Below are 18400 nucleotides of genomic sequence, written 5' to 3' on the forward strand. Positions count from 1 at the left end.
GGGGAAACGTGACATGTGGTTAGTGTGAAATAGTTCACAGAATTAAGACATAAATTATTTTGTGTTATTTCCTATGTTTCCTCCCGCAGTTGAAGTATTCTTTTGGCAGTATTATTCTGTCTTCCAGTGCTTGGAAAGGATGTTTATACTGATTTACAATAGGAAATACCCTAGAAAACTAGATTTCCTTAATTAGGGCCTATGTCGTAGATACAATTTTAATGTTTGTTATGGTTTGTTTTAGTTTCATTTAGTTAGAATAATCATGTAATTTTAAATGTCTTTTAGTAAATAGATAGGAATTTATTCATAAAATTTATGAATATAAATTTAATTATAATCCAGAGGTGCTTATACAATTACTTTGTAATTTAACATTTTTTGAAAGAAAAAGAACACAATGCATCATACAAAAATGTTAAGATATTTAACAAAATCATTATTAAATAATAAAACTTTATTATTAATGATGAAAATGATTAATAAAATAATTTATTACTAATAATGTTTTTCCTTGATACATTTGGGATGCTTATATGGCTATTAACTTTTCTCTTGAGAATGTTTCAATATCCTTTGCTTGTTTGTTTTTGCTTTTGTTTTTGATTTTGGTCTTTCAAGACAGGATTTCTCTGTGTAGCCTTGGCTGTCCTGGAACTTGCTTTGTAGACCAGGTTGGCCTTGAACTCACAGAGATCCATCCTTCTGCCTCTGCCTCTCTGAGTGCTGGGATTACAGACTTGTGCCACCACCCAGCTGAAGGCCATCCTTAATTTCATTTAGTACTCTGAGGTTAAGTGACATTTCCCATTTCTATGAGTTTTTGTAGCACTAATATTATTCCGATAACTTCTGATTTTAATTATCCATTGAAGCATCAGGTTTGAGATTAGTAATCATCAGATAAAGTTCCTCACATCTTTTCTTAAAAAAGAAAAAGATTCCACCTGTAGCAGCAGCAACAAAATCTGCTTCCACTCGCACTCCTCTGTTGGTTAGTATCAATAAAAGCCCAGGCTAGAATCCTCCAGCTGTCTTTGATTTTTAATTCTCATTTATTCCACATAGCTCATCCCATACCCTTCCTTATTATGTGTCAGTGCTAAATATGCTTCAAATTCTATCCATTTTCTCTTTTCTAGTTTTGCTACCTTATTTAAAAATACCATTATGTCTCTCTAACCATAAATTATTTATTAAATTCATATGAGATGCTGTACAGAAAACTGTAGTGGGCATAATTCTATCATTAGACTTTCAAATTAATTGTGAAGTGTATCTTCAACTCCTAAGAATCTGAAAATTTAAAAATAAGAGGAAAAAACATAACTGTAGAAGAAAAGTGACTTTATTTTTCCCTGTTTGATTCACACTTTGGAAATCCAGATAGTGTTAAGATATTAGTTTCTAGTAATTCTGTAATTTCACTCAGTTATTAAGAATCTTATAGTGAGATTAATGTCTATTAATTTTCATATTATATGGTTACAAAAGTATAGTTCAACTTTTCTGTAGCCAGTTCTATTTTACGTTTTGTTTTGTTTTTCAAGGCAGAGTTTCTCTGTGTAGCTTTGGCTGTCCTGAACTCACTTTGTAGACCAGGCTGGCCTTGAACTCACAGAGGTCTGCCTTCCTCTGCCTCCTGAGTGCTGGGATTAAAGGTGTGTGCCAAGGTGCCGAGCTCCACTTATCAAGTTTTACTTCAGCTGGGGATAACAATCAGCTCTTTACCTCTGCCTCTACTTTTGGTATCCATATGTATATACTTCATACATATATGTGTTTGTATACACATACATGTGTATATATTCACATCCATACATGTGCATCAATGTTCTGAAGAGGGAATTCACTCTGTTAATAAATAGGTTTCTTCCCTGGCAGTGAGGATGTTGAACAATGTTGATAGGAGATTTTTTTCCTACTGAAGACAGAACAGATGCTGACCCAGGTTGGTCTGTAGATGTTCTCCCTGATGCAGATAATCCTTTCCTGGAGATTCTTATGTTTTAAAGCAATTAAGTGTAATAAACTAGTACAAACAATGGTATTTCCATGAGAAGGTAACTAATTTGATAATTATTTAGGTAGTTGAGAACCATTTGTATTTTATGTTGTTTTTCGTTGTTGTTGTTTTGTTTTTTTGTTGGTTGGTTGGCAGACAGAGCTAGAGAATGGATAGATACTGTTGTTGTGTTCAGCATACTCTCAAGTAACAGCTGTCTAGCAAGAAGGATATGTTGTACTGATGTGGAGAAACAAAATCTTTTCAGGTAATTTTTATCCCATCATGTGATGTGCTGCTGACACCAATATTTCAATTTTATTTAAGAAATAAAAATCTAATAAAAAATAATCGTTAAGTGATAGTACCATAATTTTACTTATTGTGAAATCTCGATAGGAGAATATATATGTATATGCTTACAGAAATTTAGGGCAGGAAAGAATAAAGTATGAATATAAGGTTACTGGCTTGATTAACTTACCAGGATGAAGTTGGTGACAATGTATGAGGGTCATGCAGCAGGGGTATAGAAAAATGTCTTCAGGTTAGAGTTTACATTTGTAGAATTAGAGGTGCTTGAAAGATATCAAAAGGGAGTCCGCAATATGAAAACACAGCTATTGAAATCAAACATCATTGTACATACCTATAATCCTGCATCAGGGAGGTAGACTAAGAGGGTCATAAGTTCAAGTATAGGCTGACCTTCATCTTGACACCCAGTGCAGGCAACCATGCAAAAAACCCTAATAAGACATTTTTAATTTGTAGTTTGTCAGTATGTCAATGTAATTTGCCCATGGATTTGGATTAAGTCTCCCAGGAAGATTGTTATCTTAAGAGCGCAATAATGCTTTAAGTGATTGCTCTAGGGAAAAACCAACATTCTTGACTCAGAGAAAATCAAGCCAGAGAATCTGAGCGGTGAAGGAGATTAGTAGACAGCCAGCAAAGTAGAGTTCCAGATCAGGGAACGAAAATGTTTCCAGGTAGATGGGGAGGTTATTGATATGGAAGTTGTTCTAACCTAGCAGGATGTCAAGATGAATAGAAACCTAGGTGTGGGTTGAAACGTTCATTGTAAATTTAGTTGTATAATGGGGTCGTGTAAATTGGGACATGAAGGAGGAAGAGAGAGATATGGATGGGTAGAGGGGGTTTCTTATTCTCAAGGATCAGTGAGACTTCCTTTCTTCTTTTTGTGTGTGTGGTGTGTGTATGTGTTTGTGTGCTTCAGGAGATAGAGCCCATGGCCTTGTGCATACTAGCCAAGTGTTCCACCACTGAACTTCCCACTGTTGGTATATTTAAAAGATAAATACCATATTTGGAGTTTCAACAGATTTAGAAGTAAATATTGTTTAAATGATTTTAAAGTTAATTTTTTAGTAAACATTTTAATGACTATTTGAAAATAATATTTTCTTCAAGATATTGGTGACTAATGTTCTACAATATATTCAGTTGTTGCTTATATTCTGAGTGAAAATAGTTGTGTTCATTATTGAACATAGAGGTGTTTACTTGTTACTAAAGCATTGTTTTTATTTTTCAGATCTTTCCAGAAATCGTTTTACAGAAATCCCTTCAGATGTGTGGTTGTTTGCACCCCTTGAAACATTAAACCTATATCATAACTGCATCAAAACCATTCCTGAAGCCATTAAGAATTTGCAGATGTTGACATACCTTAACATTAGGTAAGCAGACTTTTAAAAATAAATCTTGTAGGTGCTGAAAAGTTGGTTCAGCACTTAAGAAAAAACCCTGCTTGTTTCAGAGGACCAAAGTTTGGTTCCCAGCACCCTCATGTTGGCTCATAACCATCTTTATGTCTAGTTTCAGAGGATCCAATGATGTCTTCTGACATCCTTGGGTACCAGGGAGACATATGATGCACATACATGCATGCAGGCAGAATACATCAATTAATAATAATAATAATAATAATAATAATAATAATAATAATAATAATAATAATAATTTAATAAGCAAATAAGACAAATGTTGGGTTTTCATAAGACTTTGATCATTTTTAGTAGTAAAGGAACATATTTTATTTATGCTCACATCATTTTGTAGGCTTTTTGTATTGTTATTTAAGGCAATGTTTCTCAGTTTCACTTAGAGGAATTATCTAGGGATCTTGTTAAAAGATTGGCCTGTTAGATCTGTTGTGGGATCTGCATTTTCTAAGAGGTCCCTTGATAATTCCTTTACTTGTATGTGTGTTGACAATTAGATCTCATTTTGAGAGGAAGGGTTTAGAACATTAATATTCTTCTCATTAGTTGCCCAGTCATCTGAATTCACTTATACAGCACTCTACTTATGTTATAGTGAAAAACCTCTTAGGTAAATAAAGTCTTACCACTTGTGGTGTTGCCAATTCAAGAATAGGTAGATTGGGATAGTATGGTTGGAAAATTAGATGACAGAGCATCTTTATGATGAACATGTTTTTTTTTCTTTTAGTGATGGGGACCAGCCCTGGGTGTTATGGGATACTAGGCAAGCATTTTATCACTGAATGGCATTCCTAGCCACTTTATGCTTGATATGTATTTTCGGTGTGACAGGCAATATTCCTAGTATCTGACTCGTATTAGCTCATTTAATATTCACTATGGTACTGATGAGAAAACTGGATTGTTTGCAAAAAGCCATATATTCACACAGTTGTTCTTTTTTTTGAGATTTTTATTTTTTTCCTTTTTAAGTTTTTAAATATTTAATTAATTTATTTAGATTACATCTCAATTGCTTTCCCCTCACTGTATCCTCCCTTTCCTCCCTCCTTCCTTTTTTTGACACTATTCCCCTCCCCTAGGCCTGTGACTGAGGAGGACTCCTCCCCGACTATATGGTCACAGGCTATCTATTAGGTCTCCTCCTGGTAGCCTGCTTATCCTTTCTCTGAGTGCCACCAGGCCTCCCCACCACAGAGAAGCGATGTTCTTTGATGTCTGTGGCAGAATGACACTATCCCAAATAGTAAAGTCCATCACTATTCAGTTTCCTTACATAAAATGGCCTAGTGTATGAAGGATTGTGAGTGGGACCTAGGACATTAGGATTATTAGGCATCCAGGATTATTAAGTGAAGAACATTGCCCTTCCTTTTTGTTACAGACAGACAGACAGACAGACAGACAGACAGACATGCACACATGCATGAAGGCAAGCCAGTGATAAGATGGGGTAAAGGGTCTTCTCTCCCCTCTCTATTCTTGGTGGCATAACATGGTGCTTTTGTCCATATATACATTACATAAAATGCTAGGTACAAGTCTCTAAATGCTAATTTGAAAAATAGGAAAAAATGATAGATATGTTTGCTAGTATATAATTGTTTTCTCCATACTTTAATTGTGAGATAATTTGGGTGTATCCATCTGAATTTGATTTTTGATTATAGTCTATTAAGGGTAAAGATCCCAGAACCAGATTGACTTGGTTTCAACACTGACCCCTGCTTACCAGCTGTGTAACTTTGGAATATTTTAATTACTCTCTTTGTAGTTCATTTTCCTTTCCAAAATGGGGCTTATGATGAGTGTCTTCCTAAAGCAGGTTGTTGTGTTGGGCAGTTGAGTTAATTTATGTGAATTAGTCTGGATATTTACTGGCACATAGTAAGTACTCAATTGTTCGTTGTTAGTTGCGTGGTGGTTGTGCACATCTTTAATTCCAGCACTCAGGAAGCAGAGGCAGGCAGGTCTTTGTGATGTGATATGATGCTAGGGATGAGGCCAGCCTGGTGTACAGAGCAAGTTCGAGGATAGCCAAACTACACAGACAAACCCTGTCTAGACTGTCCTTAAAAGTTAGTTGTTATTGTTTTTAAATGTACTCTAGGGAATTTTTTCATTAATGTTAAGCTTATAGAAAAGTGTTATTAGGCTGTTCTGCTGTACCTATAGAAACTACAGGTATTTTTTTTATTGACTTATTTTGATGTGTGTGTGTGTGTGTGTGTGTGTGTGTGTGTGTGTGTGTGTGTGTGTGTGTATATGATGAGTTCAGTGCCTGTGGAGGCCAGAAGATGCTACCAGATTCTCTAGAACTAGAGTTGCAGGAGATGGTGAACTGCCCCCACGCAGGTGCTGGGAACCAGATTTGGATATCCTGCAACAGCGGTCCATGCCCCTAATTATTGAGCCATCTCTTCACTCTCCAAGCTACCAATATCTTAAACGATAGATTTCTTTCTTCATTTTAAGTACAGTGTTAGCAAATTCTCCTCAGAGCTATTCCTTGATTAGAGTTATGTAGGTTTTGAGTATGCCAATACTCAGAAGAAGGTTCTGGTATTCTCTAACTCAGAAAAATCCTGACTTATTTGTGTGTGGGTGACATGCTAACAGTGTCATATGTAATTACAGAATCCTTACTATCAGATTTGTGTTTGAATCTCTGCTACAACTAGGCAGCTCACTTAGTGAGCACTAGTCTTCATTTTTCATTTTTGTGTATTGAAGGTAATATTGCCTATCTTGTTGAGTTGGTATTAGATAGTGCATAAATGTAATTTGCATGTGCTGTTTTGAAAGGAAACAATAAATGTCAGTAAAACTTATGATTCACTGTTGAGTTGCTTTACTATTTTGTTTTGTTACAGAACATTGAGATTCAGACATAAATTTCACAATGAGACTTTATTTTTTTTCAGCCGAAATCTTTTATCAACATTGCCAAAATACCTATTTGACCTTCCTCTTAAAGTTTTGGTTGTCAGCAATAATAAACTGGTATCCATTCCAGAAGAAATTGGAAAATTAAAAGATTTGATGGAATTGGTAAGTAAAATATTGTATTAAATTACATATATATATATAATTATAATTATATATGCCACATAAAATATATACCTTTTGGAATTGTACTCATTCTTTTGTGGAATTTCACTCTATTCTTTTTAAAAAGGGATAACTTGGTATATGCCTAAATTCAGTTGGTTAAAAATATCAGCTACTGCTCTGACATGAACTCTGGTGCGCCCTATTTGACCACTTCCCCTTGGTGGGGAGGTCTGGTGGCACTCAGAGGAAGGGGAAGCAGGCTATCAGGATGAGACCGGATAGGCTGTGGTCATATGATGGATGAGGAGGTCCCCTTCTGTCACTGACCTGGGGTGGGATAGGATGAAAGAGGGAGGGAGTGGGAACGGGAGGATACAATTGAGGGGATAACAATTGAGGTGTAATCTGAATAAATTATTAAAAAAAGATGTCAGCTACATTTATTTACCTCTGATTTTTAGCTCCCAGCCAACAACAGCAACAGAAAATATGGTAATCCTTCACTCTTAGAGATTTTAGGAGGCTTGGTTACATGTTTCCCAGCATGTATTTCAAGTGAATAACTCTTTGTTCATTCACTTTGTGGATAAAGACATTCTTAAGGAAAATAGATTTTTTCCCTATGGTTTTCTTTTTTAAATTTTTTTATTATTAATTTATTCTTGTTACATCTCAATGGTTATCCCATCCCTTGTATCCTCCCATTCTTCCCTCCCTCACCACTTCTTTCAATTTTCCCCCTACTCCACAGATCCACCCAGTTTCCCTACCCATCTAACTTTGTCCGCTTAAAAATATTAAAAAACTCATCAAGTTCAGTTTGTGGTGCTTATATATTCTTGGATGAGTGGCCTTCCACTGGAGCACAGTTGACCACAATCTTAAAAACAACAGTAAATTTACTCAAATAAGGATGTGTCAATGAAACAGAAATGAATAACACCAAGAACCTATATATAAAAAAAATGAATATAATTAGCCAACTCTGGAATTTTTCATTTAAACATTAATATAAATACATATTTATCTTTTTTCTTTATGTAACAATATCACATAGATACACAGCATAAAGAGTCTGGAAAAAATAAGATGATTTTTATCATCCTAGAAGTATGGTTCCTTTAAATTTTATACATAGGCTTATCAATAGTTTAGGCATTTTATACACAGCATCCGTGTAGAGAAAGTTTAATATTGATTGTATAATATTATGATTTAAACATTCAGTCTTTCCTGTATGCACATATATATGCAGTCTTTCCTATAAATAGCTGCATACATTTTTTCTTTATAAAGCAAAATAAAAAATAATGATAACTGGTATTTGTAGCTCCTATCCAATTAATAGGTTCTGTCTAATTTGTTGCATACTATAAATGATATAACTATGCAGGGTGCCATTTCTATCCTGTAGTTCATAAACAATGTTACAGAACAGCTGTATAGATTCTTAATGTAACAAGGGTGAAGGGTCTTAGAGCACTTTCACCTCATTGAAGTTGGAGGTGTTCTCTTGGATATTTTCTTACTTCGATGTGCAGCAGATCATTAGGATTTCTTTGTGTGGTTTTTAACATCTGAATACAATGGTTTAATTTCTTCCACAGTTCATAGTTCTCAGGAGAGAGATACTTTTGGACATCATATAATCTATGGGTAGTTTGAATAGTCCATACTCTTTTTTTTTTTTCAGTTTGTTCAACATGGCTTTATTTAAGCAAGAGCATAAATCACTGGTTTTCCAGAACTGAAAATGACCTCCCTTCTCATGTCTCTGTGTCCCGATTTTGGGTACAGCACCTACAAAAGAAGGAGGGCTGGCTAGAGGGCTCAGGCTTCTGAGAGAGCTCAGCTTTGAGTGTCAGAGGCCCTCAAACAGGCTTTCTGCTCCCCACCTCCCCCCGCCTGCGCCCCCTGTCCCGCCATCCACCCTGGCATCATCAAAATGTTTCCAAGAGATCTCTGAGCCTTCCTTGGATCTTTTGTATGATGCTAGGGGCTCCTGAGGGACTTATGGAGCAAGTGGCTCCTTCCTTTGCCTGTCAGGGCTCCTATCTATAAGCTTATTAGCAGGAACTAGAAACCCATGTTTCTGCAAAAGCGTGACGCTGAGTAAGTGGTAGAGACACTTAGACCAAATAAATACAAGTTCTCTTTCCATTAATCTTTTAAAAAGCCTCTTCAATGAGCCTCAGATTGATTGATTTTAACCTTAATTGCCAGTATTTAAGCCTTATGATACACTAAACTTAATTTCACCCACGAAGAAATCGTATTAAGAGGGCTAGGGAAGTTTTGTAGCCCTATTGTTTTTGGAAATGGAAGCAAATCTGTAGTCCAGTGGGCAAGCTCTGACGACGGCTCCACTGGAAGTGTTGTGAGAAAATGGGACCGCACACATTATTTAGGAGGTTGCAAGGTCACATACTAAACACCCTGAACTTACGTGGGTGTACAAACCCACTGTCCTTTACTGTTTCTAGATTATTTTATCCTTTGTGTGCCTGGCCTATGCTACTTTTTGTGAAAATTATTTTAAGGTTTTGAAAAATATTATTTTCCTTATTACACCATGGTATTTCCTTCAGTTTAGTCCCATACTCTTTAGAAGTTAAAATCTCTTAGTGCAACTGAAATGGAGCTGCATCCCAGTATATCCTAGAGTATAAAATTTTAAAGTAAACTAACCTTTTTTTTCCCATCAACAATTGGTGCCAATATCTCTTCAGCTAAGGAGGAGACTTCTGCCTATTTCCCTTCTCCATGCTGGGATTTGTCTTTCTTGAGCTTGCACAGGTTTTGTGCATGTGGTCCCAACGGCTGTAGGTTCATAATGTGCAATTTCCCGTCTCTATCTGGAAACACTCTTTCCTTGTGGTAATCCTTAATCATCTCAACTCAAGATGATCTCTGAGCCTTGGAAGGAGAGGTTGTGCTATAGATGTTCCCTTTAGGACTCATCACTCTGCAACCTGTTATTCCCCGAACCCTTAGTAATTGTGGAGGTCTGTGTTAGTAGTCTACAGTTAACAGAAACGTCTCTGATAAAGGTTGAAAGATGTGCTAATCTGTGTGTATAACAATAACCCATAAGGAGTCAGTTTAATGCTGTGTCATAGTACTAGATTTTATCCTAGGGCCTATGATCTGCCTAACCTCAAGGTATTGGTCTGGCATTGGTGCCAGATATGAGTTTCATCTTGTGGAGCAGGCATTAAATTCTGCCAGAAAGTCATATTGTTTACTCCCGTCATGTTCATGTCACAGTTGTACCAATGGGCCCGTTGTGAGGCCAGTCATTAAGATAGTCCACAGAATTCACAGGTGTGTCATATTGATGCTTACTTTTGTCTTCTGGTAGCATGCAGAGTACATTTTAGAACTATGAAAGCTAGCCAGTAGGGATGAATCTTGCATGTGAGTACTAGCTTGATTTTTCCATGTCCTATGTTTCAAGTAGGTGATGTCTTCAACAAAAGGTCTTATTGTCAATGTTTGGAGAGTAACCAACAGCAGTAGCAAGAGCCTACAATATTTAAAACTTTGAGGTCTACAGGACCTCATTTGTCAAATGACAAGAGGTAACCCATTCCTGGCAAGGCCTTTTTATTTGATAAGATAAGGTGTCTAATAGGTGCATTGTTGCACTGTTAATCGACTCCAATTTTTACTCTTTTCGAATATGCATGTGTGTTTATTTATATCTATCTATATTTAAAGAAGCTTCTATAGTTATAGATTTCTATATGATTTCCCCCCAAAAGGTCTTTAGATAAATGCCTTTTAAATCAGGGTTGCATTTTTATAACCTTGAGAGAATTAAGATGCTGATAACTTTGAATATCTTTGAGTGGTATTTGTACTACACACACACACACACACACACTTGTAACTGTATCATATTCATATCTCTTTTGGACAAAGTAATTTGTTAAAACTTATCTTGACTATTGTGTCTTGTTCTCTAGTTCGTATCTCTACAGTCTTGACTTTTATGAGGTCTTTATCCTCCTAAATAATTTAAAATGGACGTCAGTAATTGACACATTATTTTAGTTGGTTGATAATTTTCTATAGTATTTTTATCTCTGTATGAACATTTGGCTCATTCTTCTAATTTCAATGGCAAAATTTGTTCTTTAGTTGAGAGTTTTACTTATGTATGTATTAAAGCTAATCTCAATTTTTTGCATAGAAAATTTTATTATTGACTGTGTTATATTGACTGATGATCCAATAAAAATAAAGATCTGCCAGAAAAGGACATTAGAAGTAACTTGGCTAGCAATTTGTCCAAATGCTTCAAGTTTAAAATTGAAGTTATTGTGTACTTCTCAAATTGGTATCATTTTATTTTCTTGTTTTCCTTAGGACATTAGCTGCAATGAGATTCAGGTCCTTCCCCAACAAATGGGAAAATTACATTCACTTAAAGAGCTAAATATAAGGAGAAATAACCTTCATGTTTTGCCAGATGGTAAGATATTTACTATTTTTCACTCACTTGAGTAATAGAATAAACCATACACATTTTAACTTACTGGGTTTTTTTTTTTCATTTCTGAACAGAATTAGGAGCTCTTCCCTTAGTGAAGTTGGATTTCTCCTGTAATAAAGTGACTGAAATTCCTGTTTGCTATAGGAAGCTGCATCATTTACAAGTAATCATTTTGGATAACAATCCACTGCAAGTCCCACCAGCACAGGTTTGTAATAAACATATGATACTTACTCCTCAAGGTTTTATGATTGTATCTGTTTATTAGATTTAAAAACAGTATCATATGAGTCAGTTTGTCTTTTACAGAGCAGAATTTTGAAAACGTAAAATAGGTGTAATAGCTGTAACTAGTGCCCTCACTTACAAGGCACTGATTTGGCTGTGGAGCACAACAGTCCCACTATCTCTAGTCTTTGGCCCCTGACATATGAAGAACTGTTTTTGTTTGTTTGTTGGCTTGCTTGCTTGCTTTCATCATGCAATAATGTTACATTGCATTCATTAAAAAGGTATTTTTAATATATCTATTAAATTTTAGATATTTTCATACAATGTATCTTGATTATATTCACATTCACCCCCGACTCCTCCTCTTCCTCCCTCCCAGATCCACCTACTCCCAGTCATGTCTTCTTTTTATAGTTTTTGCTTGCTTTTTATCAGAAGAGACTATCTCTCGGACCCTGCTTGGGTCCTCTGACTCTTGCAGTCTTTAAGTCCCCTCTTCTGTGATGTTCCTGAGCCTTAAGTATCTGTTGGGGCTTGTCTCGCAATGGTCAGATGGTCTCTACATTTTGAATACTTGTGGCTTTCTTTTTCTTCTTTTTCTTTCTCCTGTTTTCCTTCCTTCCTTTCTCTGAAAATAAATTTTTTAATACATCATATTCTGATTAAGGTTCTCCCTTCCCTAACCTCTTCACCCACTCAAATCCACATTCTTTTTTCTTTTTCTTTTTCTTTTTTTTTTTTCCTGAGACAAAGTTTCTCTGTGTTATAGCCTTGGCTGTTCTGGAACTCCCTTTGTAGATCAGGCTGACCTCGAACTCACAGCGACCTGCTTACCTCTGTCTCCCGAGTGCTGGGATTAAAGGCATGCTCCACCAAATCCACATTCTTTGTTGCTCTCTCTGATTAGAAAATAAGCAGGCATCTAAAAATAATAAAATGAAGCTAGGTGCGATGATGTACTCCTGTAATCCTAGCCCTCGGGGAGGCAGAGGCAGATAGATCTCTGTTAGTTCAAGGTCAGCCTGGTCTAGAAAGTGATTCCAGAACAGCCAAGGCTATACAGAGAAACCCTGTCTCAAAACAACAACAACAACAATAGTTAAAAAAAAAATCTGAACAGGACCAAACAAACAGAAAAACAAAGAAACAAAGAAAAAGCACAAGAAATATATATGGACATAGAGATAGATACATCAATATACATAGAAATCCCTGAAAATTACAAAAGCAGAAATCATAATAAATAAGCAAAGGGCTATATAATATGAAAAGGAAAATGAAAAAGAATTGTAGACAAAGAATTATGAGACAACAAAAATATCCCCTGCAAAATTACCATTGAGTTTATTTTGTGTTGGTGCCTACCGCTGGTTTGGGGATGTGGCCTTCATAGTGGTTGAATGCCCAGTAAGACTCCACTAGTGAAACTACTTCTTCATTTGGGAATGGTCATCAATTGGCGATAGCTTCTGGGGGATCTTGTCTACTTCCCTTCTCAGATTCAGACCTTTGTATGGCGCAGACATATGCAGGCCCTGTGCATGCTGCCACCGCCTCTGTGAGTTCATGCTGTGTTTTGAAGGCCTTCTTTCCTTGGTGTTCCCATCCTCTCTGGCTCTTACAATCTTTCCACCTTCTCTTCCACAGGATTCTCTATAGTTGTGGCTTTCTTTAAACATCTCCATCAACTGCAAAAAGAAGCTCTGTAATGAGGAGTGAGAGCTGCACTTATTTGTCAATATGAGGATATATATTTATAATACAGCTAGAGGTTATACTGGTTTAGGTAACTGGCAGTAGTAGATCCTCGTCTACATTCCATGCCCTCCTCCATCATGAATGATTGGCTAAATTTACAGTGCCAAGCAAGAATTCCCTTCTATTGAGTGGGTTTTAAGTCCTGGGAAGTGACTGTTGGTTACCCCAAGATATTAGTGCCATCATTGTACCTTTAAGAATATATTGCCCATTTGTCCACAAATTTTGGGAATTGCTTGTCTTTAATAGCTGAGTAGTATTCCATAGTGTAAATGTACCACAGTTTCTTTATCCATTCTTCTACTGAGGGACACTTAGGCTGTTTCCAGGTTCTGGCTAGAAATGATCATAATGAGTGAGTTAACCAGAAGCAGAAAGAGTCAAATGTATATCTGCATACAGAGTCACTTATATCTGCATACTAGCCCAAGGGGCATGTCCCATGAAAGTCTTCACTAACCAGGAAACTGGGACAGAGGGGAGGACATCCTATTGGGACTCTAGATGAGAGAAGCATGGGAGAATAGCAAAGTAGAAGGATCCAGAGGGTCCTAGAAACCTACAAGTAGAACATTATGATAGGCAGATTTGGGCCCAGGGGTCCCGCTCAAACTATGGCACCAGCCAAGGACAATACAGGCCGTAAACTTCAAACCCCTACCCAGATCTAGCCAATGGACAGGACATTCTCCACAGTTGAGTGGAGAGTGGGGTCTGACTTTCACACGAACTCTGGTGCCCCATATTTGACCAAGTCCCCTGAATGGGGAGACCTGGTGGCACTCAGGGGAAGGATAGCAGGCTATGAAGAAGAGACTTGATACCCTATGAACATATACAGGGGGAGGAGGTCTCCCTCAGTCACAGTCATAGGGGAGGGGAATAAGGGGAAAATGGGAGGGAGGGAAGAATGGGAGGATGCAAGGGATGGGATAACAATTGAGATGTAATATGAATAAATTAATAAAATAAAATAAAAAAAGAATATCTTGCTATGCTGGTCAATGTTATGGTTCATTGATGTTACAGCTGCGTAGGACTGTTACGTGTGTTTTGATCTTTTGGCCACTTGCATGTATGGTTCCTTCTGAAACTATGATTGCTAGTCTTCACGGAGGAAGCTTCCAGTTCTGTTTCCTGTGGATTTCTTCAAATTTTGTGTGTCAAGTATGTGATATATTCAGCAATTGAATCTTACCTTCTTTTTCTAGAAGGCACTAAGGACATTGACCATAGCATACATTGTTTTGGGGGTCCTTTTGGTGCCTTTAACCAGAAACTTGAAAGGAGGTTTTCCATGTCTGGTACTGGGGTTTTCATTAGTCTGTGGATCTGGGGGAGAACATTGTTTCCTCTATTTGTGTAACTTCGATTACGCTCCCTCTACACACACACTTACACATAGTCCATGTAGTATCAAAAAGTATATTTATAAGAATCTGAGAACTTGTTAAAATCTTACATCCTCTTCTAATAATGTATCTCTATGAAGCCAGATAGTCTTTATCTATTTCATCTAAAAAACATAGCGAGAGCTTGAAGAAAGAATACAGGGTGAACTGGGTGTGATGGTACATGCCTTTAATCCCAGCACTCAGATAGGCAGATCTCTGTGAGTTTGGCACCAGCCTGGTCTACAAAGCAAGTTCAGGACAGCCAGGGCTATACAGAGAAACCCTGTCTTGAAAAACCAATCAGCCAACCAGAGAGTGGGGGCGGGGGCGTGGATGGAGAGAGAGAGGGAGCGGGAAATGAATACTGGGTGTAATGGTTAACCTGCACTTGACAGAGCAAGGCAGGAGGATTAGTAGTTCAAACACAGGGAGTTTGAGGCCAGCCTCACTTATGTAGTGATTTTGAAGTCATTTATTCTGTGCCTTGTTTTCCTTGAATGAGGGCTACTATGCATGGCTCCAGAATTTATACACTTCATCCCCCCCTTATTTAACCCTATTCCATGATTCTTCACCTGCTGTTTCATCCCACTTGCCTGCTATTCCTCATTCCTTTAAAATACTTTCCTATATCTCCTTGCTATCCCTTAGTAGTTCTTTACTAGTTCCAGCATCTTTCACACCCTGTTCTCATGAACTCTTTTCTCCAGTGTGTATTGTTGGCTCCTCTGTAAAATATCTGGTAGCTATAGAAGTGTGGGTTTATATGCATCTTCAAGTCTAGTGATTAACATGTCTGTTTATGCAAGCACCGTGCTGTTCTATTACTATAATTCTATAGTATAGCTTGAAATAAGGGGTAGTGATACCTCCAGCACTGTTTCCATTGTTAAGGATTGTTTTGGCTGTTTCAGCCCTTTTGTTTTGCCATAATTACTTTATAATAGTGTTCAATCATCACTTTCTAAATCTCTCTCTCTCTCTCTCTCTCTCTCTCTCTCTCTCTCTCTCTCTCTCTCTTTCTTTCTCTCTCTCTGTCTGTCTCTCTCTGAGTGTGTGTTGTGTATTTAATTGTGTCTGTGTGCACATGCCATAGTACATAAGTGCAGGTCAGAGGACAATCTCATGTGTTAGTCCTTACCTTCCACTTTGTCAGAACAATGTGTCTCTTGTTTTGTCTTGGCATGTGCTAGGCTAGCTCCCTGCCAGTTTTAAGTGATTCAAGAGATTTTCCTGTGTCCCCATTCTATCTTGTGGTACCTCTGTTGGGATTAGAGACTTGAGATACTATATTTGCTGCTGTCGTTTTTAGTGTGGACTTGGGGACTCAAACTTCGGTCCTCATCCTTTTGTGGCAAGTGCTTTACCCAGAGAGTCATCTGTTCATCTCTTCGGCCAGCCTACCTTCTTCTGAGTACTAGTGTTTTTTAAAATCCTCTTATCATTGTTTGTTTGTTTGTGTGTGTGTGTGTGTGTGTGTGTGTGTGTGTGTGTGTGTGTGTGACCAATGGAAGTATTTTCTCAGAGAATTTTCCTAGTTGAATTGTATTCCAACTGGGTTGGTATTATGATTTTTTGTTTTTGGAGACAGGATTTCTCGGTGCATGTAGCCTTAGTTGTTCTGGGACTTGCTCTGTATACCTGGCTGGCTGCGAACTCAGAGATCCGCTTATTGTTCCATCCTGAGTGCTAGAATTAAAAGTGTGTACCACCACTGGCTATGGCTTTTTAAAAAATAGATTATCTATTTAAGCTATTTTCATTAGTCTTTCTTCATATATTTTTAATCAGGGAGTTTTTTTTTTTTTGGTGTTTTTGTTTTTGTTTTTGGTGATATATATTTGTCCTTAATAATCTGGTGACTAGTATATTTCTTATATTTTTAATATAGACATCACTCATGATATAGGTCTTTTAGTTTTCAGTAGTTTGTTCATTTTACTTTTAACAAGAAAACGTGAGTGAAGTACAGAATAATGGGGGCTCAGCAGTTAGGAACCGTTTCTGTTTCTGCTGGTTCAGAGGCCCCAGGTTCAGTTTCCAGCATTATGAATGAGGGTTCCAGTTCCGGCATCTTTCACATCCTGTTCTGCCTTCAGTGGTCATCAGCCACACATGTGGCGCATTTACCTACAGGCAGGCAAACATGCATAGACGTAAATTAAAAATAAATAAATCTTTAAAAAAGGTACAGTTTATTTTAAATATAAATACACACACAGATCTGAACCAGATGGGATCCTAGCATGGAGAGAAGTAGATACAAGCCCCATCACTAACTCAGAAGCTATTTCCAAATGACATCCAGTTGTAAATGAGGAATCAGTTTCCCCCAATGGAATCTCACGAGGATTACAAACCACACTTAAAGGCAGGCCCCATGCCCAGCAGTAAATGGTCAAAAATGAATTCAGTGTTATTTTTGAAAGTTTTTCCCTTTTTGTTCTTACAGTGCTTTGTCTGGGCTTTTTTTAAAAAATAAATCTTATCTTTTGTTTATATATTATGGTTTCCAATTTTGTCTTCATAGGTTTTATATGAATGAATGTGTGCATTTCAGCATCAGTAGGTGTTTTTTTGTACATTTTCTTTGGCTTTTTTGTTTGTTTTGTTCCATTTAGTTTTTATTTTTTATGTTAAATACTACTACTACTACTACTACTACTACTAATAGGGTATTGGCTTTGTTGGGTTTAGAAGTGAGGAAGATATGGGATGAGTTAGGAGAGGGCAAACTAGAATCAGAATGTACTGTATGAAAAAAACCTGTTTTCACTTAAAAGAAGAAAATAAAAAATAACCACATTCTTAACTAAGAAAAAATAAGAATGTAATATAGAAAACTTTTTCTGATACAATGATGATAGTAGATTATTTTAAACACATACATTGATTGTATTACACATGGGTAAAATAAACTACATACAGCAGGGAGAACCATGAGACAATCATGAGTGATATAAATGGTACATACATGGTGTTTTAATATTTGTATTTGTCAAACTTGAAATAAACCTATTTCCTATCTTGTTGGGTCTAAATTTCTGAGTGAAAATCAGTATCTATCGCATCTCATCTCTATTAACTTAAATCTTTTATCTTAATCTAAAAAAATCTTATCCCCTAACCAACTAAACTTGATTGTAAAACTAAAGTATCTGGTGTTCAATGCCCCCTTGAAGACTTGAGAAGGAATAAAACTACATTGCCTGAGTGAACCGGTAGTGCAGGTTACCATCTTCAAATGAAAAATGACTGAGGCAGTTTACTGCCTGGATAGTCACCCAACACTCTCTATAAGGTTGGAGCCTCATCTTCGGGCCTTGTAGCCCAATATCTCTGCCAGACTTTTTCGCAAGGCAGGAACTATTGAGGACTTGCTTACCCTGTCTTGGCAGAGTTTGGCTGTCGACTCTGCCTGCATCTAAGCTTACCCATTTTTAGGCAAAATTCTGTCTGTGGCAGAATCGAGGACATTTTGCCCAGTAGCTGGTTTGCCCATTTGAAGCCAACTCCATAAGGAAGTTCTTTGAAGTCAGCTAGGTGTTGTCAGGAGTTAACTTGTCTTGTTGTCAAAGAATGTTTAGAATAATAAAAACATCTTTAATTGCCATATGATGATAGTAGATTTTTATTATTATCAGCATTGTCACATTTTTCTACCTTAAAATACTGGTTGTATTATCTCAGCATAATTTGAGATTATTTC

At 36.9% G+C, this 18400-nt stretch overlaps 1 protein-coding gene across 7 annotated transcripts in view; it reads left to right on the forward strand.

The window, feature by feature from the left end:
- The window catches only part of LRCH2 (leucine rich repeats and calponin homology domain containing 2), a 225273-nt gene that overhangs the window by 170208 nt on the left and 36665 nt on the right, over positions 1-18400 (forward strand). For all 7 annotated transcript variants that reach the window (XM_084788947.1, XM_084788941.1, XM_084788942.1 and 4 more), the window contains exons 2-5: positions 3564-3708; positions 6681-6807; positions 11182-11287; positions 11380-11516. In XM_084788947.1, coding sequence (XP_084645073.1) covers positions 3564-3708; positions 6681-6807; positions 11182-11287; positions 11380-11516 — 515 coding nt within the window. The remainder of the gene's footprint in view (positions 1-3563; positions 3709-6680; positions 6808-11181; positions 11288-11379; positions 11517-18400) is intronic.

The sequence above is a fragment of the Acomys minous genome, assembly GCF_964271855.1.
Source record: "Acomys minous genome assembly, chromosome: 7".
NCBI lineage: Eukaryota > Metazoa > Chordata > Mammalia > Rodentia > Muridae > Acomys > Acomys minous.